Source organism: Vulpes vulpes, chromosome 11, assembly GCF_048418805.1.
Source record: "Vulpes vulpes isolate BD-2025 chromosome 11, VulVul3, whole genome shotgun sequence".
NCBI lineage: Eukaryota > Metazoa > Chordata > Mammalia > Carnivora > Canidae > Vulpes > Vulpes vulpes.
The window spans coordinates 44,004,476-44,031,373 of record NC_132790.1 but is presented as its reverse complement, the minus strand read 5'-3'; the positions used below and the strand labels follow the sequence as shown (position 1 = coordinate 44,031,373).

The 26,898-nt window shown below is 47.3% G+C and overlaps 1 protein-coding gene and 1 long non-coding RNA gene across 2 annotated transcripts; one reads left to right on the top strand and one right to left on the bottom strand.

Annotated features, from left to right (window-relative positions):
• ENDOD1 (endonuclease domain containing 1) lies at positions 1-26,898 on the bottom strand. Its single transcript, XM_025993327.2, has 2 exons — positions 26,490-26,898; positions 1-4,154 (listed from the first exon to the last, which is right to left on the bottom strand). The coding sequence occupies exons 1-2, from the start codon at positions 26,790-26,792 to the stop codon at positions 2,961-2,963; spliced, it is 1,497 nt and encodes a 498-aa protein (XP_025849112.2). The 5' UTR covers positions 26,793-26,898; the 3' UTR covers positions 1-2,960.
• LOC140594425 (uncharacterized) lies at positions 23,310-26,361 on the top strand. Its single transcript, XR_011995197.1, has 3 exons — positions 23,310-23,480; positions 25,533-25,578; positions 25,966-26,361. It is a non-coding gene; the product is annotated as an uncharacterized lncRNA (long non-coding RNA).

The following is a 26,898-nucleotide window of genomic DNA, read 5'->3' as shown; positions in this document are numbered from 1 at the left end:
GAGTTGTCAATGATTACTTTATTGAGCATTACAAGGTGTGCAGCATTATACATAGCCTGAAAATGTCAAGCTGACTTTTGTCACACCCTCTGCAAAGGCTCCCCTCATTTCCATGGTTCTGTGGGCTTTCTTCCCGTGCTCCGGGGTGCACACTGCTAGTACCGCTCTTGCAGCGCTCAGCATGATGTGTTACAGCTGTCACCTGCACCATGCGTTCTCTCCACTAGATTTCTGAACTCCTCCAAGATGGGATCCACATATTCCTGATCTCTGCAAACTCGATGTTCAAATACACGTGTTACAGATGAATGACTGAATGATGAGCGCTTCATTCTAGTACCTTCTCCCAACTCCCTAGCTTGCATCTAGGTGGAAGTGCTAATGGTGAGAGAGAAGCCAACATTCAAAAGGCACAATGGAAAAGAGGAGTGTCCCAAGGCGTGGCTCAACCACAGACTAGAAATTAGCTCCATGATAAAGAAGAGTTGGCTGACCTCCCCAGGGCCTGAGAACATAAAAGAGCCACAGAAAAATCTTCAAGCTAGACACAGGGCTCATTAGTCTAAATTCTCACCTCGAAGCCCAAAGTAGGTTGATGGGAACAGTCCAGCCACCTGCTGGAGCCAGTTCCAGTAAATACCAGAGCTTCAGCCAACCTAGTGGTCCAGAGAGGATGGGCTCAGCCACCGAGCCTTAAGGATATATTTTGCTTTATTATCCTTTCCAATATTTCACAAAAGGCCACACAAGAATAAATAAATAAGACACTACACAACTATAAGTGAAAAAGAAGGCATTTCCAAATGGCTCTCAAGAAGCGGTTTGGATGCCTTGTTCCTTGCATGGTGCCAAGGGGTTCAAGCTGCCATGGGCGCCCTCTTTGGGCCTATCAGTATGCAAATTATTCTGAGGAAATACAGATTCTGCAGGAGGCAGTCAGCATGATGCTGTGTGTGATGGCTAATCATTTCATCACATAAGCTGAATCCGATGGGTGAGTCAGGGGCTAGACTGTTTGATGGACCAAGAAACCCTGCCTTGCTCCAGGGAGGCAGCTGAGTAGTAATGCACACACAACAGTATGTGACATCTGAGGTGTGATAGGACAGGCACAAAAGAGCTTGGCTCCTGATCTGCCAGCAGCCAGCAAAGAAACGAAAGGCAAGCCTGCTGCCCCCTTATGTCTCAGTTTCTTCATCAGTTGAGGGCTTGGCCAGACCATCTCTCTGGTTGCTTCTAAGATTCCCTTCCTTTCAGCCAGCAGGATTCTTGATCCATCAGTACCAAGGCAAACCCTCACCCTGCCACATACCTTCACACTCACAAACAGAAGTGTTGCTAAAATACTGCTTAAGATTCTTAGATAAATCTAGTGTACATCCCCTATCATGGACCAGTCTGGTGTTCATAATCCCCAACATTGTATCACCAATTGATCAGGATGGCCACTCTTCCACTTTGGGTGCAATTAAATTATTTTTCTGCGACATGTAGCTCACGGCACTCAAATTTCCTGTCTACCTACCCACAGCAAATATTATTTCTCTCCATTATTCTCTCCTTTTGCCTTTCTGGATCCCAGCTGTTTACAACCAACTTTCAGATGGATGGTTACCCTGTACCCCCAAGTTCAGTATTTTATACTTGCCCCATTTCTACCTCACGGCAGGCAGCTCTTTAGAAAAATCCAGATGATTCCATCTCAGCTGTGGAAGGCAGAGCAAGGTTTGGAAGATTCTGCTTTCTCTTTCAGGAAAAGATTTAAAATGATAAGTGCTTTTTCAAAGAAGTAGGGATTAGCTCTTAAATCAAACTTGCATTAACAGGAGAGTTTTCTAACCTCAAACATGCTATAAAAATAATTTCCTAACACACAGTGATTCTTAATCAAGTTTATGCCTACATAAACTTAGATATATATGGATATGGATTTTTTTTTCTGAGATGGATAGAATAGTTTTTCTTTCGTGGTTCTTCTGTATATATTTAAACCAAAACAATCATTTAAGGTGGGGGTCAGAGTATTTTGCTGTAATGGGTACTTATCTGATCCATAACAAAGGTGGATCTAGAATGTTAGAGAGTACAAATTTTCATGGTAGCCAACATGTCAGTCTTTGAGCTCATTCTTAGCCAGAGATTTAATATACATCAAGTTAATCTAAGCTTACCTAAGGATGTTCTCAGACCTACAGCACCATTCAAACAGGGCTCTGACCCTTGCACTCTCTTCTTTATACCCGAGAGGACTGTACTATACAGTTTTTTGCCCGTGCATTCAAACTTTGTTATGCCACATTTAACACAAAATCCTTATCATTACCTAAAAGAAAAATGCAGCAAAATTCATCTTTGGAAGAAAAAAAAACCCAAACAACATTACAGGTCCTTGGAAGCCATGGAAAGCTTCCTTATCCCTAAGAAAGTTATTTCAACAGGGAAGCATGTCTGTACTTCACCAAGATCAGCTGAGTTGGAGAGAAAGAGAAGCAATGAAAACAAATCGACCAACAACATTTGTATAGGTTTTGCCTTAAGTTTCATAACAGAAACAAGATTTCTTTTCCATTTTCTTAGAAACTCTTTGGATTAAGGTTGTACTCTTGCTAACTCTTCCCTTCTCTGTAATTCCTAGTTACCACAAATGAACACCAGAGTATCTCAGGAGGTCCATCCAGTAGCAGAGTGAATAAAGATTCTAATGATTTGGAAGTTTGCCTATATCCCACAGATGACCTACACATACATAATCTCACTCCCCACATCTATCTTTGGCCAAGTCCTAATTATACCATCTTCCTTTGCAAAAGCATGCAAATACCCCTACCAAAGGCCAAAATGTAATGGTAATTGACAGTGAACAGAAACCCATTGTAAAGACAAAGTATTCCAGCTTTCTCTTTAAAAAAAAAAAAAAATCAAATTCACTGTAACTGGACACTACTAGTTTTTTTGGAATTCTATAACTCCCCAGAATTGTCAAAGGTAACCCTGTAACCAATCTTCTTGCAGATACTAAAAATAACCTGAAATAGGCCACCCATAGTACCAAAAGCAGTGTCAAAGAGCAGAGAGATGGTGCCTCCAAGGCCCACTGCGATGTCCTTGCACACGATTGGAACTGCACCTATGGTGTGCATAGGGAAAGTGGCCACGTCCACAAGGACTCGGACTGGAATGCCCAGAATGCGGCAAACGGCCTTCAGCAGACAACAAAGGATCCGGAGCACGGCCCTGATGATTTTGACCATGACTTTGAGTACCTTCCAGGGAATGCTTGCCAACTCTTCCCCGATGGCCAAGAAGTAGGAGATGGTGGCTGAACCCAGGCGGTAAAGGCAACTCTCGATGCCGTTAATTACTTGCTTGGTAACAAACCACAGGAAATAGATAATGTTCTTCAGGATGCCTATTGCAACGTAATAAAGTAACTGGAAAAGCCTGATGACCGGGGTAGTGATGAAGCCCATCAACCTGCCCAAGAAGCTCCTCCTCTCCTCCGGAAGCAGCAGAGCTGATCCTTCACTGGTCATGCTGGAGAGGGGACGAGTGTCCTCCTTGGACTGTACCGTCCGCTCCTCATCCTGGACTTGATTGACCACCTCCAGGATTTTCTTCATTCTTTCCGTGTCTTGCTCAGTTTCGCCACAATTGTCCTGGAACAGCTGGGGGTTAGACGGAAGCAGTTTCTCAAGCTCCTTCACCATCACGTCTTCTATGATGTCACCATCCCGGGTGTGCTGGACAAAGCCCATGGCCCAGCCACCCCCGGGCATGGCACAACAGGCTGCCAGCCAGACAAACGCAGGGATGGTCACTCTGTCCTGAAGTCTGCGATCTGAGGGCACGGCGCCTGCGATGAGGTACAGGTCTTCCCCATTGCCACACTGCGGGATCAGGGCCCGCTCCATCAGGCTGCGGAGATTCGTGTACCACCGCTCCTGGAAGGACGGGCTCATCGGTACAGCATTCGTGAGAGCGAAGGTGGCCTCTCGGAAATCATTGCTAAGGGAGAATGGGTACAGCTGTCCCCTTTGGTAATCAGGGTCCACATAATCTGTACTCAGGGCCTGCTTGCTTCCCAGGCTGTTCACAGAGGAGATGGCATCGGCCTCATCAGTCAGTTCCCTGAGGGTGCTGGTGGGGTCGTCAATCTGAAAGAAGAGGGCAGGTATTGAGATGCATCCTGTTCACAGGGGAGAGGGTGCACGCAAATCACCTGCTCTTGGAGCCGCGGCTCTAGAGAAGTCCCCAGGGCACCCGCCCTCCCAGTGCCCGGGTTTGGAAGGGCTTGGTTCTCTGGGGTGCATACACTTCATTCTGCTATCCCACCACCCTGTGTTTGGAAGCAGCTTCCGAATAGGTTGTTTCCTGATTTACTGCCTGGTAAGTAAAGAGATCTCTTAAGAGATAGGTGGTAACATCCTGTCTCTCTCTCTCTCTCTCTCTCTCTCTCTCTCTCTCACACACACACACACACACCGGGCATTACACGATGAAGTCACTCTATCACATCATTTATAAAACATGAAATCCCAGGGCTTTTTTTCTTTTGTAAGATTTTATTTATTCATTCACGAGAGACACACACAGAGAGAGAGAGAGAGAGAGAGAGAGGCAGAGACACAGGCAGAAGGTAAAGCAGATTCCATGCAGGGAGCCCGATGTGGGACTCGATCCCAGGACCCCAGGATCACAACCTGAGCTGAAGGTAGATGTTCAACCACTAAGCCCCCCAGGTGCCTCAAAATCCCAGGGTCTTATAATGGTTCAAGCCCTGACCTCTACTGACAGAAAAGCCCATTATGATTCGTGCTTCCTGTCTCAAGACCAGTTTTTTAAACCTCTGACAAAACTTTCTTCTGATCCCAGGCTGACTAGTGTTTTAGTGTCATTTGCTATAGAATCATCTGAATAACTAAATAAGATCAGTAGAACAGCTCCCCGTCATCACCATGCTTACTTAGCTCTACAGAACAGCTGAATCTGTCTTGGAAGGCTTCAATTTCTGAAGGAATGTCGGTGCGTATGTAACTAAAATACCTAACTCACCAATGGGAAACTGGACTAAAAAGAATATTTGGTTTAGAAAGTCTAACATAGGGGCACCTGGGTGGCTCAGTGGTCTAGTGTCTGCCTTGGACTCGGGTCGTCTTCCCAGGGTCCTGGTATCCAGTCCCGCATCAGGCTCCCTGCATGGAGCCTGCTTCACCCTCTGCCTGTGTCTCTGCCTCTGTGTCTCTCATGAATAAATACATAAAATCTTAAAAAAAAAAAAAGTCTAACATATTCTTTGAGACAGTGTCACCTAAAGGGCAGATGTATTTTTCCATGCTCTCTGCAGACACAGTTTAATGATCTGGTTATTGCCATTATAGTAAATTACTGACAACACCACTCCCTGAGGACAAAAATATGCCTATGACATAAGAGGTAATTTCAGACTACACTTCTGGTTTACACTTGGCTTCTTGCATGCACTGCTAATCTCGCTCTTTGGTTTCCCATCAGAATCTCAGGATGGAGGAACAGGCACAAAGCTCTCTCTGTGGACTCCACCTCCCTGCTGACCTTGTCCCACTGGGTTGCCCACGTCATTGGATACAGTTCCTGTGTTTCATGGAAAGTTTTTTTTTTTCCTAATCACAACATGCTAAGTAGGTTTTAGAAAAATGAACTCTCCCCCTACACCAGCATCCTGTCCCATAAATAATCTTGTAATGAATTCCTTTTCGAACTTAGTACCAAGAAAAAAATAGTCTCTCTCAATGAGTTGGTCTCTATACCAGACAATAAAAGCTATTTAAACCCATGGGGTTTCTTTTTGTTTTGGAATTAAATGAAAGGAGACTTTCAGTTTTCCTGCCAACATATATGTAAGAAAAATAGATGGATAGAAAATTGCAAAAGAGGACCGGAGGGGAAATATTCATCCATTCAACAATATTTATTAAGCATATATTGCATGTGACTGGTACCACAGAAGGACGCATTAGCACTGGGAACAACCATCACCACCACCACCATCAACATTTATTGAACACTATATGCCAGGTTCCATTCTACGAACTTTACATGTATTAAATCATTAAGTGGTTATGCTAAGTCTTCACTCATTTAAACTTACCAAAAAAATAAGGTACTATGGTATTAGTCTCACCTTTTGACAGATGAAGAAACTGAGGCACATCAAGATTAAGAAGCCTACTCGAGGTCACACAGTGAGTGGTGGCATCACCACATGAACACAGAAAGTCCAGCCCCATGGCTGGTGTCCTTACTGTTTTCTATGCCTCAAGACAGGCCTTCACATTAAGAAACTCACCATCTATTTGGGAAAATGAGATACAAAGTTAAATAGGAAACCAAGAAAAAGACAATAGTGCCATGCAGGTTACCATAGATGCTAAATAAATGATATAAAGAGGGGCACCTGGGTAACTCAGTTGTTGAGCATCTTGCCTTTGGCTCAGGTCATGGTCCCAGGGTCCTGGGATCAAGTCCTGCATAGGGCTCCCTGCAGGGAGCCTGCTTCTCCCTCTGCCTGCATCTCTGCCTCTCATGAATAAATAAAATCTTTTAAAAAATAAATGAAATAAAGAAAAAGAGCAAATGAATTTCAAAGGAAGGAAGGACACAACGAATGCAGTCAGAGAGGACTTCTTACTTCTTGGAGAAGACAGAGCTGAGGTGGGATTAGAAGGATGTGCATGACTTCGATGAACACAGAGAAGCCGAAAGGTTAGTTAAGGCTTAAAAAGACTTTGGCATCAAGGCATGGGGGTAGAGACCACACCAGCCTGTGAAAATAGAATTCTTTCTCTCTCCTTTTTTTTTTTTTTTTAAGGATTAATTAACTTATTTGAGGCATTGAGGGGCAGAGAGAGAGTCTCTAGCAGTGTTGAGCACAACCCTGAGATCAGGACCTGAACTAAACTCAAGAGTTGGACACTCAACCAAATGAGCCGCCCAGGCACCCCAAAAATAGGATTCTAGGTAAGGAAAAGTGAAAAGCTGAATTGGAAAGGATAAGCAGGAAGCAGAGTATAAACGATCTGATGTACAGATAACTCATCTTGGGATAATTATTACTTCCACTTACCGAGCACTCGTGATGCACCAAGCACCACAGAAAATGGTCTATATATAAAGCATCCTTTTTAATCCTAATGGGATCCCCATCACCTCAGATACAGCAAAAATTGTAAAGCACGTTTGCAAATGACTATGATTCAGAAAGCACTGCCCTGCTGCATCCCATTTACTCTCCACATAACCCAATGGGAGAGGCACTGTCTCCATTTGACACACAGGAAAATGAAAACTCACATAAGCAATGGGTACAAGGTCACCCAATATCTAAGTGGCAGGGCCAAGGTTTATACCCAGCTTCTCAGGCTCCAAAGCCCCAGCCCCCCGCCAGCAGCAGCCCACACCCTTGGATGAGGAAGGCAGCATGCGAGCCACAGGCTAGCCACACTGGAGGACACAAGAAGGACAAGACACAACTGGGAAACACAGATGGAGCCGTTGGACAATCAGTCATCTAGGGTCACATCAAAAGTCAGGGGAGGAGAAAGCTTTGGTGAGAGAGGATTGACAGTGTGGCACCCGCCACAGAGAGGGAAGGTTAAGGATGACAATAAAGACCAAAACCTCTGAGGATTTGAGAATCCTTAGTGAGGCTTCAAAGGGCGATTTCCACTGAGGGTTTGGCAAGGGAGGCAGGTGACAAGACTGACTGGATACAAGCAAGAGGGAGCTGAGACAGACACAGGCTTGTTGGAGAAGTCTGTAGGTAAAGGCAGGAGGTAAGGAGGCTCTTCGTTGGGAAGCAGGGCTCACAGGAATCAGCAAAGGTGGTCCTGCTGCCCCCCACACACAACCTAGGGAAAGGGGCAGGGTGGGGAGGGGTTCTAGGTCTCTGTGCGTGCGAGTGAACATTCTGAGGCCCAGAGGCATCTCAGGGGCACAGTGCCACCGAGCACCAGCCCAATCCCTGAGGGCTTCTGGGCTGCGAAATCCCTACAGACCTCAGGGGCCTGAGTCACCTGGTGCTGATTTGTCACTAAGCGGGGAGGAGGAGCTATGTGCCGACCATGATGATGGTCTGCTGAACATGAACAGAAGCTTCGGCGCTCATCAGCAGTACTCTGCCCCCTTCTTCCCTCCTTCCTCTCGCTGTCTTCCCAACTCCTGTAGGAGTCCACAAGCACCTTCTCAGAAGCAGTTCAGAGGCCTGGCAGGTACAGGGGGCCCATTAACCCCCTTCCCAGTATGAAGACTGCACAAGGATTTTGACAAGACAACTCCACAGGGCCAGAAGACCAGGAGGTCCCAGCCAAGACCCCCAAGACCAGGTGGGGTACTGCACCATGGCCAGGAGAATGGCAGCAGAGGGAGAGTGTGTCTGTGCCCTGAGAGTGTGCAGAAACACAGAATGTTCCAGAATGCACAGCTGCACAGAGGCTTTGCAGTGGGATTGGGATGACCAACCAGGTGAGAAGGACGGGAATGTGGAGATGCCACCAAGGTTAGTTTTAAAGAGCACACACAATGGATCCACCAGAAAGAGATCTTGCAGGAGGGAGGTGTCTGCGTGTGCCGGAGATCAGGCTCCTGTGCATTTGCTTCTTGCATTTTTACAGGCTGCAAGTTCCACAAACACCAGGATCATCTCTCATACTTTTGTCTGCTACAAACCTAATGAAGACTCTGCATATGATAGGTTTCTGGTAAGTGGTGGCCAATTAGTATGCTGGTGATCATGATGGCACCAATGGCACAGAGGAGCGGGACAGCAAAGAGAATGACAGTGGTAGCACGTGGAGAAGAGTCAGCCTGGAATGAGGGGACCTCTGCTGAGAACACAGGGGACGATGGAAGGGTACATGGGGCATTGGTATTAGTGAGTTCTCTGCCATATGTGGGGGACGTGGCAGCAGGACCATAAGGAGAACACAGTGTGCAAGCCTCCAGAGGTCACAGTGCCAGGAAATTTAGGAGAGAGGAAAGATGCTGGGAAGAAATGAAGCCTTGTGGAAGCCAGCCAGGGTTAATGGGACAGGCCAGATCTGTTTAGTCCAGGGTTGTAGTTTTTATACTATTTTACCCACAGCCATTACCCATACATAGTCCAGGGACAGGTGCAGAGAAAGAACTGGTGAGGATGAAGGGGGCAGGGGCAGGGAGGCTTGGCATTGCAAACAGAATTGAAGCACCTCTGAGGCCAGGTGGGCAGGGGCTGAGGTTGGCAGGTGACACCTCCTGGCACTGCTCCTGAAGAGACAGTGGGTGCAGGTAAGGAGCAAGACAGGCTCAGGGGACGTGGACCAGGGATGCTGGAGGAGGGGGGGGGCACCCACACGAGGAGGGGGACACAAGTGGACAGTGGAGTTAGGCAAGCTGGCCACCAAAGACAAAGTGGGGAGAAGTGGTCCAGGCCCTGAAACTATGCTTATCCATCTGTCTGTGCCACTGAACTAGAGTCTGAGCCGGTGGCCAACGATGCCTGTGTTCCTGCACCTCGCACAGAGGCCCTTCGCACCAGGAATCCATTGGTAGTTGTGGAAAGAATGAGCCCATCTGACCTCTACAACAATCTCCTGATGCATATAATTTCCTCCAGTTTGCAACTGAGAAAGAGAGGCCCCAGAGAGAACAGTTTGTCCTTTGGTGCTGCTCCAGGATCTGCCACATGGAAAGGTGGCCATCTAGAAGGATCATCAGAGCAGTTATAAAACTTCTCAGTGATTCAGGAAGGGTGGAGTTCCCCCCCCTGGAGAATCTCAGGCTGAGGCTAGAGATGCACTCGCGGGGCTGATTCAGATGAGACCCCATGATCAGGAGAGACCCAGCAGGCTCCCCCCAACTCTGTGGCAATAAAGAGGCTATAATCGTTTGGGGAGTTGTTTTATTTCCAACGAGAACTAAGTAATCGAATGGGCTGAAGAGTTGGTGTTCTAATTCTGTTTCTGCCCTGAACTATGATGCGCACACAGGGACACTGAAAACATGCTGTCGTCCTGCTACCCATCATGAAGCGGTAAGAGGGCCTCTCCTTACAGGGCATATGAGAGCAGCCGACAGTCGGAACATCAGATAATCTTATCAGACCTGGAGCTGGCTGGTGCACACAGGCCCTCAACACACTCGCACACACTAGAATAAACGAGATCTGAGGCCTTGGCTGAATGCTGAGAGAATGTACTCACCATGGAAAATACCCAGCTTGAGGAAAAGGGCTGCCTTTCATAAACGTAGCAGGACCAGGAGAGCAGATGAGGGAGCATTTGAGGAAGACTAAATCCTAAGACCTTTCAGCTCTCAGGAAAGGGATAAACCGAGCTCTGACCCCACCCATTTAAGAAAAATAAAATCCTCACTGTTTGGCATCCAAAATATTCTTTATCCTCTTGGGAATAGAAACAGCTTTAGAAGACTTAGTAGGATTTTTTATTATTATTATTTTAATTTCTTCTTCTTCTTTTTTAAAGAGAAATGCAGGGCTTTCAATGCCCTGAACTTCAGCACTCAGGTGGGCTTCCCTGTCCTCTGGGCCCTCCTCCCCATGAATCACCCTTCCTCTGGGCCCCCCTGGGCCACTCACACACCTTCCTGCCCCAGGGAGGAGCCTCATTTTCAGCTCTCCCTCCTGCTGCTGGGCACCCTGGGCACACTGTCCGTGCTCAGTGTGTGCAAAGCGAGCCTGAGGAGGTGCAAAGGCAACTGGGGGAAGTGTTCTCTCCTCCTATGGTCAGAGGATGACAGAACAGAAGAAATAATCAAAGGATGTTCCTCTTCCATTTCAGACTTTTCTTTTTATTGGAAATTAAAAAAAGAAAAGAAAAGAAAAGAAAAGAAAGAAAAGAAAAGAAAAGAAAAGAAAAGAAAAGAAAAGAAAAGAAAAGAAAAGAAAAGAAAGAAGGAAGGAAGGAAGGAAGGAAGGAAGGAAAGAAAAGAAAAGAAAAGAAAAGAAAAGAAAAGAAAAGAAAAGAAAAGAAAAGAAAAGAGATTAAAAAAAGGACCAACCCGAAACTGGCCACACCTGCTGTCAAGGGACTCCTGGGAGAGGCCAGTGGGTGGCCCCGGGGACAGACAAACTCCCCACGGGCTCCTCCAGCTGCTCCTTCTCACACAAAGCTCTAAGTTTCAAGCTCCTTCTGGGAGCCTGTGAAAGTGTGCCGAGGACTCCTTTAAGTCCTTCCAGAAGTGCAGCACCTTCTCAGGTTACATTGTCCTTGTTCTTCTTGGGTTTCCTTCCTCATTACTCACTGAAGCTTGTTTTCTACTCTGTACTCCGCTTTCTTTTCCAGAGCAATTATTCTTAGCATGTGACTGTGTTGTACAGAATTCCTCAAAGTCCATTAAGCTAAGATATTTCCATTTCTAATTTTTTCCACCTTCTGGGTTCAGACAAGATTAGAGGTTCTTAGGTCTGGCTGCATGTCAGAATCACCTGGAAGCTTTAAATAAAATATGTCCAGGCCTCACCCCAGACCAATTAAATAGGAGTTCTGGCATCAGGAGAAGGCTGGGAATCAGGATGTCTTTAAAGTTCTCCAGATGATTCTAAATTGAGAACCTGCTGGGCTAGATCTCGATCAGATTTTCATTTATCATATCAGGCTCTGGTGGAATTAACTCTTGCTCAGATGGCTACTACAAGAAATTAGTGATATCTCCTTAAATCAGTAGTTTTCAAAATTTAGTTTCTATCAGAAGCACCTTGGTCCTTGTTAAGAATGCATATTCCTGGGCTTCACACCAGAGATATATTCAGTTGGTCTGGAGTGGGACCCAAAAGTGCATTTCACCACTACCCCAGGTGACGCAGATGCAGAGGCTCCATGAACCCCACACCTAAAAGCAAATGTTTAAATCACCTTTGGGTAGTGCCCCAGCTGGGCTTAACTGATTCACATGATATTTGTGCTATGTGAGAGTATTATCCACAAATTCCAAGAGCTGTGAAGATAATACCAAGGGAGAGAACAAAGTATTAAAGGGCCATTTAAGTCCCTCCACCTATCAGACCAGTTAATATTCTGATCATTTTTATGATTTGTAAACATGGATTTCTTGTCTTATTCACATATGAAATGAGAAGTCCATTTTTGCTAATTTACACTCTTTTTTTTTCATTTTTTTCTGCCCCCCTCAGTAATTTATACTCTTTTGAGCATATATTACTACTCTAACATCTTCAACAGCACCCTATATTTCCTGGTTAAATGACAAACAGGCATATTTGTAAGGCCCCTTACCCACAAAAGTCCTCCCATCTCTTCTCTCAAATCTTCCCTTACATTCAACCACAATAGGTCCACCCCTTCTCAACCACATCAGTTACATGGATGTAATATACATGCTTCCCTCTGCACTCCCTCCAGGAGCCCAGTGGTAGGGGTGCCTCCACCATTCCTCTCTGCTACTTGCGTGGGTGCTCAGTAGCACCCATGGGACTGTTGCTCAGGCCCAGCCTCACAGCCTCCCATGCTGGGGGTGGGGGGAAAGGGAGGAGGTCTCCTTTGGCCTCACAGATCCATTCTCCACTCTTCTCTGCCCCACTCTGTGCCACAGGAGGCTGACTTTTAGGACCCACATCATCTGAGCTCTCTTGCCCTCTGGCTTCTGACTGGAGCAGCCAGTTGCGGGGGCGGGGGGTTGGCGGGTGTGGAGAGAAACCAGAGTACTTATTCCTTTGCTTCCCATCCCCCTAGCTGCTGGGGTTCTGGCTCTGGCTGAGTCTCTCTACAGTCATGGCTCTCACCAGGCTCCCGCCTGACCCCACAGGCTTGGGATGGTGACAGCTTCCTATAAATGGCTAGGCCCTAGGAGCTTTACCAGATTGTGTTGACTCCCTTAATTCTCCGTAAATAAGTTCATTCAATTCTGTTGGTTAAACTACTTTGAAAATTCCATTTGTTTCCTGCCAGGACCCTCGATACAACTCAATGACTGTTTTCCTGAGACCACAACTGGCCCAGTCCTGGGAGACTGATTCCACCTTGGGGCCTCTGTGGCATGCCTTACACACAGAGCTGGTACACAGACCAGTTCTGTTGAGCAGTGAAGGTCACTTGAGTCATTGTCCAATATGCCTGCCCAGACTGGGGTCTCCCAGACAGCCATCAGCACATCAGCCCTTGTTAGTGTGCTATAGTTAACTTCTATTTCTAAATTGACTTTTTCAAATACTATCTCTGAAAGAGTAGCACTGCTTGCCACCTGACCCCCTCCTACCCACCTCCTTGCCAGTCACAACCAAGGGATGGCCAATCTGGCCAGCAACCAGTCAGCTGGTTCTCTTGGGTTTTCAATCCAAGACACTCAGAGACTGACAACAAGCAGAGTGTGAAGGCTGCTACATGCAGTTTAGGGGTGGTAGCCAGGCTGGCCCGTGGGAAAGCTGGAAAACCCTTAAAAGACCAGGAGGATAAAGACTCTGAAGACTGTGAGACCATTTGGCTTCTAGAAATTTCCCAACTCTGGTTCCTTTGAGGCCTGTGTGTACTTCTGTTCCTATGTCTGTGAATCTACCAGTGATCTGTTACAACAGACCTGCCCTTCACCTGAATGAGTTCAGGTAAGCTTATGATTCATGCATCAACTGGCCTGAAGCATCAGGAGAACCCAGCAAGTCTCCTGTGGGAGTTGGAGCAGGAACCTTATAGGCATGGAAGCTTCTAGGCATCTGGGTTAAATTTTAGGAGCAAATGAAGAGACAAGGCCATCTTGGTTCCAGATGTCTGGGAACAGACGAGAGGCACACCCCTTGGAGCAGAAAGAATGAACTTCTACTGAGTTCCTCAACAAAGAATGTATCAATGGGCAAAGTAACATGGAAGATAGTGTACAAGCCACTGAACTCAGAGAAAAAGCAGGGACCAGTCACAAGTAAGGTAGTAATGGAGCAGGAGTATAAATTTTTGTTTTTGACTAGCTCAACAGTTTTATTAGAGAAATCCCAGATTACAAAGTACTTTAGAGTTAACATTGGGATCCTTTTTTTGTCAGTACAACACTGACAAAGCCCTGGTTTTATTGCATCTGCTTGGCCTGACCGGTCTTCTCCCATTGCCCACCTTAAGAGTGGTCTCTTACTTCCCCGGAACCCCCTTACTTCCCCTCTCACTTCCCTGGAACAGGCCAGGAAACCATTTGAGCAATGATACTGAGTCAAACATAGGACCATGATGACCCTAAGCCTGGCCATCTCCAAGGCAGGCAGGTCTTGGAAGTAAAGATTACTTGTTGGTTCAACATGCTTATTGTATATCTACTGAGTGCTTAGACACAATGCAGGGTGCCTTTTGCATATGCTGTCACACCAAGTCTTCCCAACTCCTCTGTGGCATAGGGAGAATTTATTAGCCCCATGCCATAGGTAGGGGACTGAACTCCATGAGATTCAGTAACATTTCCAAGGTCACATAGCTGGTAAATGACAGGACTCAATCCAATTTTATCTCTTTTATCCCACTTTTTTTTTTTTAAGATCTTTAAAATTTATTCATGAGAGACACACACAGAGGCAGAGATACAGGCAGAGAGAGAAGCAGGCTCCATGCAGGGAGCCTGATGCAGGACTCGATCCCAGGACCCCACGATCACGCCCTGAGCTGAAGGAAGATGCTCAACCACTGAGCTACCCAGGCTTCCCCAAGACCCACTCTCTTAACCACTCTGTGTGCTCACTCTATCTTTGCCCCTTTGGGGCTAACAGTCTAGTAGGAAATAATTAAGTTGGTCATGATCTGCCTTCCTGACTTAAGGTAACAAGACATGTGCATGAGGGGACTGGGTCTTGTTCCAGGACCATGTCTTAGACTCCTATTTCTTGGCTTGGCACTGAGAACTCAACAAATGGTTTGAATGTGGATGAGAATGACAACACCAATCAAAGTGTCAATCGGCAACTGGGTGTCTGACAATGCATTCTTGGCAGTGCTAAGATTCTAGACCCGCTGACCAGGAACGGATAAGTGAAAGGGCAGATAATAAACAGGATGGGTTTGCAAACACCTGCCATCCTATGCCTCCCTCTTAAATCCCAATTCACTGACAGAGAACAAATTTATGATAAGATCGTCTCTGACTAGCTGTGACCACATTTCATTACATACCTGAATGAGAGGAAATACTCTGGTGCTAGGAAAGGCTCAGAGCCTATCTCCACACAAGACGATAGTTATCAGAAATAGCCTTTCTCAAGCTGACAAAATTGATCCTTCATTGTAAACATCATTAGAGAAGGGGACTTGACAGCCCTTAGGTCCTTTCCCACAGCAGAGGAACTCTGTCAGGAAATGGCTTGTTTCCAACCCAAACTCTCCTGGAACTATTCAATCTTCCCCTCCTGTATTTGGCACAAAAGAGATAGCTTATGCTTCTCAATGCTGTGCAATAAATACGATCTGAGGCTAGTAAATCTGCCCTCGGGCAAAATCATTTCCATTTGTTCAACCTTTTCTCCTGGGTTTTATGAGTATCACTCCTCTTCAAGCTCCTTTAAATATGAGAGTATGGGGCAGTGGAGCTTGGGAACAGAACACCAGATTAGAAATGAGGAGACCTGTCACAGCTCTGCCACTGACTGGCCTCCTGACTTTGGGCAGGCCAGTGAGTCCCTGGAAGAAGACAATGATCACCACCACTGAGGAGCACAGGAAGGGGGCAGGTTCTTTCAGGCCACCTGTGAGTTGCGTAGACACCGACTTGAAAAAATATTATGAAGTAGACTTTGCATTTGAAGGCCCCAGGCCTTCTATTTCTAAATGAAATAAATTATTTCTATACATGTGCAAATTCACTCATTGGAGAGCTTTTTCACTTTCCCACTCCAGGGCTATGATGGTCCTTTGAGGGGCTTGTCAGCTGTGGCTTCAGAGTCCAAAGGGGTGTTGAACCCTGTTGACCAGAATAAAGGGTCTGAGAGCCTATATGCATCTCAATGTGTAAAAGAAATTTCTGGAATGTTAGTGTGCGTGCGCGCACACACACACACACACACTGTAAAGGTTAGTTGTCTGTGAGAAATGAGATCTTTTTCTTTATACACTTCTAAAATGCTCAAAAAATATTTTTACCATAAGCACATATTACTTTTATAATCCTAAAAACCCTTAATATTATAAAAGATGGCCATTACCATACATTAAAAGGGTTAGTTGAAAATTGTCTGCAGATCTAGATCTAGGGCTGGTAGGCTGGCAAAAGGACTGGGATTGCTCACCTTTCAAATTTCACTGTTGCCATTCAATCCGTATTTTTTAAGTGCTCAACATCCAGCAACATTTCCTAATTACTTACAAAGTGCTGGCATGATGCTAGCCCAGGGGCTGGCCAGCTACAGCCTGTGAAGCCAAAGCCAGCCTACCACCAGTTTTCATAAATAGAGTTCCCTAGGAACACGGCCACACTCATTCATTTATGTATTGTACAGGGCTGTTTTCCTGCAAAAATGGCCTAGCTGAATAGTTGCATCAGAGACAGTATGGCCAGGACGCCTGGGTGGCTCAGCAGTTGAGTGTTTGCCCTCGGCTCAGGGCATGATCCTGGAGTCCCAGGATTGAGTCCCACATCAGGCTCCCTGCAGGGAGCCTGATTCTCCCTCTGCCTCTATCTCTGCCTCTCTCTCTGTCTCTTGTGAGTAAATAAGTAAAAAATCTTTAAAAGAGAGAGAGAGAGAGAGAGAGAGACTGTATGGCCAACAAAGCCTAAAATACTATTTGGCTATTTGTATAAAAAAGTGTGCTGGTCCCTGTGTTAGATAATGAGGATCTGACCGTGAGGAACTAGCGCCCGGCACCCTGCTGCCCTCATGGAACTTAGCGTCTAGCTGGGTGGCCCTCAGTCAGTCACACAAATAAACAAATAAATGTATAATTGTAACATACTAGCAGAGGAAGGTTATGTTTGGCACTACTAGAGAGTATTCTGAGCAGCTGACCTATTTGGGAATGTCATGGAAGACAAAAAAGCAAAACGAAATAGCAGGTACATAGGCCCTTTGATGGTAATTAAAACAACAGCAGCTTCACTCTCACAGAAATAAGCCTCTTTGCCAGAGGTAAAGGCCTAGCAATGTGGGCAGCACCAGATAAAGCTGGGTGAGGAATGGGAGACACATGTGCAGGACTCTGGAGACCACGATAAGGACTTATCTTTATATGAGGAGAATGGGGAGCCCTGGAGGCTTTCCAGTGAGGCTGTTGGAGGCATGACGGGATTGATGATCTGAGACAATTTCTCGCTTCCAAGGGGAGTAAGTTTAGAGATGTGAGTAGGAGGGATTAACTACTGGGGAAGCTGTTTTGCAGAGGCCTAGAGGAAGATGAGGGGAGCTTGTACTTCCAAGTGTAGATGGCAGGGATCACAGGGAGGTGGTCTTTCCAGTTAAGGTGCAAGAGCAAAGCCACCACCCACCCCGAACAGTGCACTTGGCCATGAGGAGGCATCTGTCATCATGGATACCATGGCTCCAGATACAGTAGAAATACTCCAGAATGAGAAAAGACCTATGATGGTTCATAAACTCAGCTTTCCCTTCCCTAGGCTTCTGTGCATTCTGAGATTGCAGTAGATGACTGGTCTTTCAGAAACATAAATTACATGACCCTCTTCAGTCATACATCCTGGTCAATTCACTCAAAACACTGATGTGATTGATATGGGTCAGCTTCTTCTCTCAGTTAGACATATTAAAATAATGGAAGGGGGACTTCCTGAAACCAATGCTACCATCTCCCAGAGACACTGGGCAGGCTCATTCTCCAAGCTGGGTTGATGCCAGGTTACCTAGGACAGAAGGGCAAGGCAAGAACCTACACAGGGGGAGGACTTCAGTTTACTAACAGTCATAAATAAAAAGGATTTCAAGGACATGGGGTGAGCGAAGGCCCTCCCCTAGTCCCAAATTGGGGTGTACTACATTGGTAGAGTAGGAAGTGTCAGAATGTGCTAAATTCAGCTGCCTTTCCTTCTCTGGGGAACCAGGCTGGGTGCATCGAGGGACTCTTGAGCATCCTAGGGCAGAAGGATGGATGAGTTGGTCCTCTATCTCTGTTCCAGAGGTGGGGCTCTGGAGGGTGTGGTTTGCTTGCATCCACTCCCCTCGGACAATTGCCACCTGGTCCAGAGCCGAGCTGTCCTCATATTCCTGCATGGCACCGGCCTACCTGCAGCCACAGCGGCCCCACACCCCCACAGATAAAAGAGCCTTCCCTTATCCTGGCCATGCTCACCAAGACTCAGGGAACCATCCTTGTTGCTTGACAGAGTTTTTAGATAATCCATCCCCACCCCCACACCCTGCCCCACCTTATGCAGAATGTCTGTTTGCATAATGACCATCAGAACTGTTCGCATGGATCTTGAGCAAAAGGGAGGGAACAGCACCCTCAGCCCATTACAGTGCTTAAGGCTCCCGTAACCTGCTCTAGCTACAGCACGAGGGTGCACCCAAAGGCCATGAGCTTTGACGGTCACTGGCTGTGGGGCTGGGAACACGCTCTGTTCTATAGAATCCTGATAAATGAACGTGCAAACTTTGGCAAGAGGAGCTTCACCAAGGAGAGGTAAATAGGAGCTCTCCCATCCACTAACAGGTTGGCTAACAGAGGAGGTTCCCTGTGCTCTCTGCTGTCAGACAGCCCCAGCTCCCACCCTTCCTAGCTGTGTGGACATGGAAATTCAGCAGCCTCCTCTGTCCAAGGAGCATAGCCACAGCGCCTATTTCCTATGTCTGTCATGGGAATTACATGAGATCACAGGTGAAAACATGCCCAGGGCTATAAGGTAGGACCCAGAGAGTTCGCGGCCCCCGCCTGAAGCTCCGCTGAACACCGAAAGGCAGAAAGGCATCTCGTGCTGAGCACTGAGCACGTCTAATACACCTGCTGCTCTTCAGGATCTTCATCTTATTCATGGTAACTCCATTCTTCCAGTTGTTCTGGCCGCAGTCCTTGGAGTCATCTGTGACTCCTCCCTTTCTCTTACTCTTCGCTCTTCCTTCAAAACATACCGAGAGCTAGACTGCCACCGCCAGTGGTCCAAGCCACCACCGTTTCTTGCCAGATTATCTGGCCTCTCTGTTTCTGCCTTTGAGCCTACAGAGTCTGTTCTCAATGTAGCAGCTGAAACGATTCTACTAAAAAATGTAAGAGTGTGTCAAAAACCCCCTATTCAAAGACGGCACAGTGGCATTGGGTCTCACATAGAGTAAAAGCCAAGTTTCTTACCAACAGCCCAGAAGGCCCTGCATGGTCTGCCATCTCCCACTCCATCTTTCTGACCTCACGTCCCACTACTCCCTCATTAATCCTTCTCCTGTTACACTGGCCTATTCCTCAAATATGAGGAACATGCCTGCCTCAGGGCCTTTGCACTTACTGTTCTCACTGCCTGGAACATCCTTCCCCCAGACACCTGCAGGACTGGTTTTGTCACTTCCTTAGGGTTTGTACACAAAGTCGCCTCCACAGTGATCCTTCCCTGAATACCCTTTGAAAAGGTCACCTTTCCCCTGATACCTCATATCCTCTTGCCTCGCTTTATTTTTCTTCTTAGCACTCTATTTAACATGCTATGTGTTTTATTTATTTATTTTATCACCTGTGTCCTCTACTGGATAGTAAGTAAGCTCCAAGAGAGAGGGTATTTTTGTCTGATTCATTGCGCTATTCCCAGGGCCTAGCACAGTGCCTGGCACATAGCAGATGTTCAAATAACTATTTGTTGATTTAGTGAATTAGCTGACAGAGGGCCCAGGGCTTTGGGTGTTCCTGCCAACTGAAACTCAATCAAAACTCAAAACCAATCATCCCTAAGATTAAGGTACAAGTTGCCTAGAACATGTAATTTAGCTTTGATTTTCAAATGCTGTTTCATCCATCTGTTTACTCTGCAACCTAGGGAAACATACCCATATTTTTCATTTTGATGCCAAGTGTAGGACATCCTCAGCCTGACCTCTAGGGATTGAACCACACTTCTGTCTGACATTGCATCAAGAGAAAGTGTGCCGGGAATACTAATGGTGCTTCTCTTTTTAGTTCGTGCCATGACTCAGTTTCTCCCTCTTGTCAGTGGCCAAATAGATTAGCAGGCAACAAATTATTGCTGGTGTAGATGCCAAGTTCTGTGGGGTGATAGGTTACATGGCCACTCCTGGAGACATGATACACAGCTTGAAGGGGGAACACATTTTTTAAATAATAGTAATTCTAGGAGAAAGAGCAGATCACAGGAAGGAAAAGCTACTGGCAAGTAGGAGGATTTATTTTCTCACATTCTTGCTTGTACTTTAAGAGTTTCACTGACAATTTAAAAGGAAGAGAAATCTGATACCCAAGAACAAAATCTTTACTCAAGGAAAGCAAGGTTGAACCACCATGAGCTCATAACTGAGCTAATGACCATCTGAAGTGGGGATTTTCAGAATGGTCCATTCAAAGCAAGACCGCAAATCATCCAAAGAACTAGATGAATTCAGTAAAATAAAATGACAACCCTAGTCAATCAATTTGGAATCTGGAGAGAAAATAATAGGAACGCAGTTGTTGGAAAATGGCACAATTGAGGAGAAAGTACACTTAGGACTTTGGAACCGGGCAGCCATAACCTCCAATTCAGGCTCTGCATCTAGCAGTTGTATTACCGTGGGGAAGCGATTTAACCACTTGGAAGCTCAGTTTCCTAGACCATAAAACATGGTCCATAACACCTACTTATATGAATGAGTTAATTTGTGAAGACCCTCATACACAGTAAGGGAATCAATAAATGATAGCTCCTTTCCTGGGCCATCCAAATTTAAGTCTGAACTGAAAGAATGGTGTACAGATCTGTCACCACTGAACTGTTTCAGAACAAAATATCCCTAAAATGTTCTGCCAATGTAGGGCAAGTACCTTTACTTGCTCCTGAGAACAACCACAAATGAAACAGAAACGTTGAATTTAAAGCTGAAGAAAAAGCCAGGAAAGGAGAAAAATGCAAGGAAAGATGGCCTTTGTGACTCCTGTTTTTGCTATTTGCACCTCAGTAAGGAAGAAATTGAGAGTGACTAACTTTGGATTCATCCCTTTGAGTCAGCGGCTTCCCAGACTTACCCAGACTCAGCACAATAGATTGCGATGCAATTGCTCACTGCTTGTTTTGTGACAACATACCTCTTGGTGACTCAGGGCAGGGAGGGTGGAGGTATCTCTGACACTGATTTTATTTTTGTTTTTTTAGTCACCTAAATCCATCCTTTCATCCACCCAATCTGTCACCAAAGCTCTTTCTAAGCACCTGTTGTACAAATGTGAAACATATGCCTGCCTAGTGTTTGAGAAGATACACACATGGATGTTTTACATTTTAAGAGAGTTGTAGTTGTAGAATTTCAAGAGTCACCTGTCTAATCCAACATTCCGTGTGTGTGTGTGTGTGTGTGTGTATTTGTGTATATCTTACACCTATTATAGGATGTGACTCTTGATCTCAGAGTTGTGGGTTCAAGCTCCACACTGGGTGTAGAGCTTACTTAAAAAATATAAAAAAGATTTTAAAGTAATAAAAAAAAAAGGGAGGGAGCTGAGTCAGCAGAGCATGCAACTCTTGATGTCAGGGTTGTGAGTATAAGCTCCATGTTAGGTGTACAGCCTATGTAAATATTTTGAACATAATAACACTGGGGTGCTCGGGTGGCTCAGTCGGTTAAATGTCCCACTCTTGATTTCTCCTCAGGTCATGATATCGAGCCCCAAGTCAGGCTCTGTGCTGGGTGTGGGGCCTGCTTGGGATTCCCTCTCTCCCTCTGCTCCCCACTCCCTTCACATTCCCTCTTAAAAAAAGAATGTAATAACACCTATCGGAGTAAGTCTTTAACAAAATATACACATTAACATTTCCTAAGACCTTGCCATATTCCAGGTACTGTGCTATATGTTTGTGTGTGTCACTTTCGACGTTTGTCACAACCACTATGTGAAGTTAAACACTGTTGTCGCCTCTAATAACCAGATTGGAAAAATGGAACTGGAAGAATTTAAGGTCACACAGCCTGTAAGTGGCAGAGCAGGAGGTCTGAATTCAAGTCCCCCAACCAGAAAGTATGTATCAGAATTGTCCTGTTTGCTGCACAGAGACTTAAGTGTATGATACCTTCTATGCATCTGTTCTCTGATAAAATGAAAAAGGGACTGATGTTAGAATAAAGGCTTCACAGTTTCCCAGTGTGTGTAGGCAAGAAGCCACTGACAGGAATTAAAGACCCAGAACCTAAATGAGGATCTAACTTGCGATCACTGTTCAAATGCATTTACTAAGATTTGAAATACGGCCTCACTAGGCCCCTTAGGACAATGATTTTGTAGTTAACCAAAATCTACCCTTCGCTCCCGAGCCACAGACCCCTAAGCAACATTGACATGGCCAAGTATGTGTTCCCACTTATCCTACAGAAAGAGAAATGGAGTGGAAATTATGATCCCCATATAAAAGATAAGAAGAATTAAAGCCCTATGACCAACAATGCAATGGATCTACTGAGGTCAAAGAATCTCCATGATGTATTTAAAAAGCACTTGACTAAGAGAAAATAGTCATGAGTTCAAATTCAAGTTGTGTGACACTGAGCACATCACTTAACCCCTCTGAGCCCATTTGCTCATCTCTACAATGGAAGACAATGATATCTACCTTGGAGTATTTTTGTAAGATTAAATAAGTATAAGCTGAATAGGACGCCAGATCTGGTCAGTATTCATCTTTATAAAATGGAAGAGTCTTAGATGATGGTCTCCAGCACAAACTGACAATGTACATTGGTAAGGCATCACTGATCTCTTATCCAAAAATTCTTCCATTCAATGGAAAGGTATTAAAAGACGAAAAGGTTTGAGGCTCCCTGTACTAAACCAGAACACAGTTCTCAAGTGTCCAAAGTCTTGACTGGAAACCTTCTAAAGCATCTCCACCATGCCCAAGGGGGAACATTTTCTCATCTTTTTTGCCTTTTCCCCATTCTCAATTTAAAGGGGACCACATTCCATATAAAACCTACAACAGCCCACTGATTTCTCTGCTTTCTTTTCAAGTTCTCATTCTGTCCCTCAAAAGATCCCATTTATATTCTTCCAGTGTGGGTGGACATGGGATCCTGTATCTGACACCAAAGAGCTATTGTCCAGAGAAGAGAACCAAATCATTTGGCGTTGTTCCAAAGGCCAGAGCTGGGAATGGAAGGTTCCAGCTTTGCATATGGAACGTGTTTGCATTAGCAGCTGCTGACCAGCTATGGGGCAAGCCTGTGAAGTAGTACATGTCCCGCCAGGAAAGCTCAAGCACAGCATCTCGCCCACTGCTGCCTGATTAAGCCTAATGGTTGAGACGCCCTGTGTCCCGGGCACCAGGAACGTCAGCATGACGAGCAAGGGGCAACATTCATCTCACAAGGGCTCATGCTGAGAAGGCCAACACACAAGCAGGTAATTATAAAAAAATGTGAGGAGTGCAAAAAAAAGTGAGACATTATCAGAGCCCTGAGCACTGGACCTAAATCAGAGGGCTATTCTTTCTAGAAGAGATGACACCTCGGCAGTCCTAAAGGATGGAGGAGGAGAAGCAGAGAGGGACAAGTTGGGGCAGCACACAAAAGGGATTCGGGGCAAAAGGAATGAGCATAAGGGCAGAAGTGACAAACAGTATTGTTTCTAAGGGGCATGCCAGGCAGCTGGATGATGCTGGAACATAGACTGTGAGGGTGGGGTGGGGTGGGGTGGGGTAGGGTGAGAACCAGGGCTGGAGTTGGAGCCACGATGCAGAGATGAACTGTGTCCTGTACATGTTAGGCAGCCAGCACCTCAGAGGTTTTAAGCACGAGAGTGACAAGAGTTTCCATGATCCTTAATCCAAGAGTTCCCAAGGGAAACTGCAGGATAGCTGTGAAAGCTGCTGAATTGGGCTTTGGGAACCCCTGGGGCCAGTGCAGCCCTGCCTGACTCATCATTCAAGGCAAACACCAAGCTCCTTTGGCCTCCTGCCTCTTCCTCCCCTGTCTGCTGGGCCTCTTACAAAGCTGACTGGGTAAAAAGATGATCTGGGCACAAGGCAAGCATCACAAGGTGCTCTGAAGCAGCCAGAAGTCCACGGTGAGCCCTTGTGAGCCCTGAGCATCTTTCTGCAGTGGGAACCTTGGTCGGGAAGCGGGCAGCAGGAGGGTCAACTCTGATGCAGTGTGCTCCAGAGCCCTCCTGCATCTCATCTTGCAGCTTTTCCTCCTCCCTGCCTTCTTCCTTCCCTCCCTGCCTTCTTCCTTCCCTCCCTCCCTCCTGATACCCTCTGGCTCCCCGCTGACCCCCCTGAGGCTGAGGATGGAAGGAGCAGGACACCAGCCCATCTTGCAGGGAAAAGCATCAGCTGCCACCACCACCCTGACCTCCCCAGCCAGGAACTCTGGCCTCCTGCCCTTTTCCAAACCACCATTTTTCTGATCTCTTGAGCTGCCACTTGGAACAATTTCCCCCCTCCTTCCCCATCCTCCTTCACCTCCCTAGTGCCATTCCTCCTTCCACCGAAACTCGAAACTCGATCCTTTGGAACTCCTTCTGTAACTGCATGATGGCTCTGCCTCCCTAAGTCTTCCTTAATCATCCTTCACACCCGCCCTCTCCCTTCCCTTATTCCCTTTTATTCTGAACCCTTGAGCTTACCGTAGCCTACATACTTCCACTGGTTTAGCAGCTCTAGCCACTCCCTGCACACTAATCCCTGAACATGCATTTCTCACTCTTGGTGATCCCTCTGCTTGGAACAGCTTCCTCCTCTTTGTCTCTCTTCTGAGCCCTGCCTCATCCTCCAGTCACAGCACAAATGTCATCCTGACCCTAAGGCTCTCTCCTATCACCTCCAAGATGGATTCAGTCTCATAGAACTCTGTTTACCTTTATTAAAGTATAGGTTTTGCTTGTGTCCTGATAGCAGCTAGTGCTTATGTGCCAGGCATCTTCAGAGAACTTTATATAGTAACTCATCTCATCCTCAAGGCTGCCCTGTGATTAGCTCCAAGATAACCTGCCCAGGTTTACAGCTAGTCAATAAAGGAACTCATACACACACACACACACACACACACACACACACACACACACACACGGCATGGCTCTAATCAGCTGTTTTGCCACCCCTCCGCCCAGCACGCTTCACCTGCACACCAGGAAGCCATAGAACCCGAGAGCTACTCTCTTGTATCCTGGCACCCTCGGTGTCTGGCACCCAGCAGGTGATTTCTAGATGGGCTCTGAATTCAACTGCAATATGTCTAGCATGCATTCCTGTGTCTTCTTCACATGCATGTTCTGTCTCCTTGAGCTGTCCATGAGATTGTCCATTTCTTGACAGGTCCGCAATTGTGATGCATAATGAACTGGGGGATATGCAGGGAGCTTGAGGGGTGCTGGGGGCACACTAATTTTAGGTTAATGTATGTCTGATGTTTGTACAATTTACAAAGCCTTGTTCACACATGTCTGATCTCCTAGGTCCTGACACCAAGATGAAGGCTATGGATTGGAGGCAGACAGGAAGGTAAGAAGATTAAGGTACAAGATGGGGTGAGACCCAGCTAAGCTCTCCAAGCTGGAAATATCTGAATGACATTACAGAAACGATAACCCGGGGCTCTGAATGAAGCACCTGAAAGCCATAGTCTGTTCACCCGTGTGGTATTGGCCAGCCGTGGCCGTCAGGAGCGGGTGGGCTGAGTGAGTAGCTCTGCCCCCTGCTAGGGTGGCCACTGAGGCTGGGGCAGGTGCAGGACCCAGTGGGCGGCTGGTGAGAGGGGAAGGACCCGCCAAAGGGGAGCCTGGCTGGGTCTGTGAGAAGGAGGCCAGCGGAGCAGAGGTGGGGCGGGATGTGCTGAGGCAGGTCGAGCAGGGCCCCTGGGGACCTCCTGCGGTGTTTGGTCACCCTCAGCGGCCGGTGCGGAACACTCCCGACACGGTTCCAAGGGGTCTGATGATACAGGTACAGGAGTCATACAGGTACGAGGAGTCAGGTAAAACTAGTCTGCCCTTCCCAGCAGGTGGAGGTAGTCCCCTGCCATTTGCTACTATCCCATAGCATTTCTAAAAATACGTTCCTCTAAAAAAAAAAAAAAATGTGCCTCCATTGTCCTAACTGAACACGGCCTCATACGGAATCTATTCGGTGTCCCGCGCATCACGGGTGTTCAGGCCCAGGCGGCCTCCACAGAAGAGGTTTTCCACAGCGGAGAGGGCACGCCCTGGCCTCCGCGCCTGGCCCATCTCACCGGGCGGGGGCGGGGGGAGGGGGAGGCCGCCGCAGGTCTCGTCGCTCCCGGGGGCCTCCACCTCCTCTTCCGCAAAATGGGCACGAACTGCCCGCCCGCCCGCCTCCCCAGGCCCGCGCGGTCGGGAAACGGAGGAGACGCCGAGTCGTCTGCCCCGGGCCCGAGGGGAGGGTCGCCCAGGGCTCACCTGCGGCTCCACCAGCCAGCGGGGCTCGGCGCGGGCGGCCGGGGGGCGCGCGGGGGCGCGGAACGCCGAGAAGACGGGGGCGCGGGCCCGGCCGCTGTACAGGGTGGCGAAGCGCTCGGCGCCCCCGAAGCGCTGACAGACCTTGAGGTGGGCGGCGGCCTCCAGCCCCGCGGGCGGGGTCCCGGCGTAGAAGAAGCGGTCGCACTCGCCGAAGCCGGCTTCCTCGGGGCCCACGAGCCGGCCCTGCAGCGGCCCCGCCAGGGCGAGGAGGCCGCCCAGCGCCAGCCAGCGCGCAGCCCGCATGGCGGCCTCGGGGCGGGGGGCGGGGGCCGGGCCGGGCCGGGGCGGGGCGCGGGCGCGGGCGCGGGGGACCCGGCGCGGGGCTCTGCGGTCCGGGCCGCAGCGGGAA

Coding starts and splice junctions, on each gene's coding strand:
- ENDOD1 (XM_025993327.2), bottom strand. CDS start 26,792: ATGCGGGCTGCGCGCTGGCTGGCGCTGGGCGGCCTCCTCGCCCTGGCG. Junction 4,155..26,489: donor GCTGGCTGGTGGAGCCGCAG/GTGAGCCCTGGG, acceptor CTCTTCTTTCAG/ATTGACGACCCCACCAGCAC.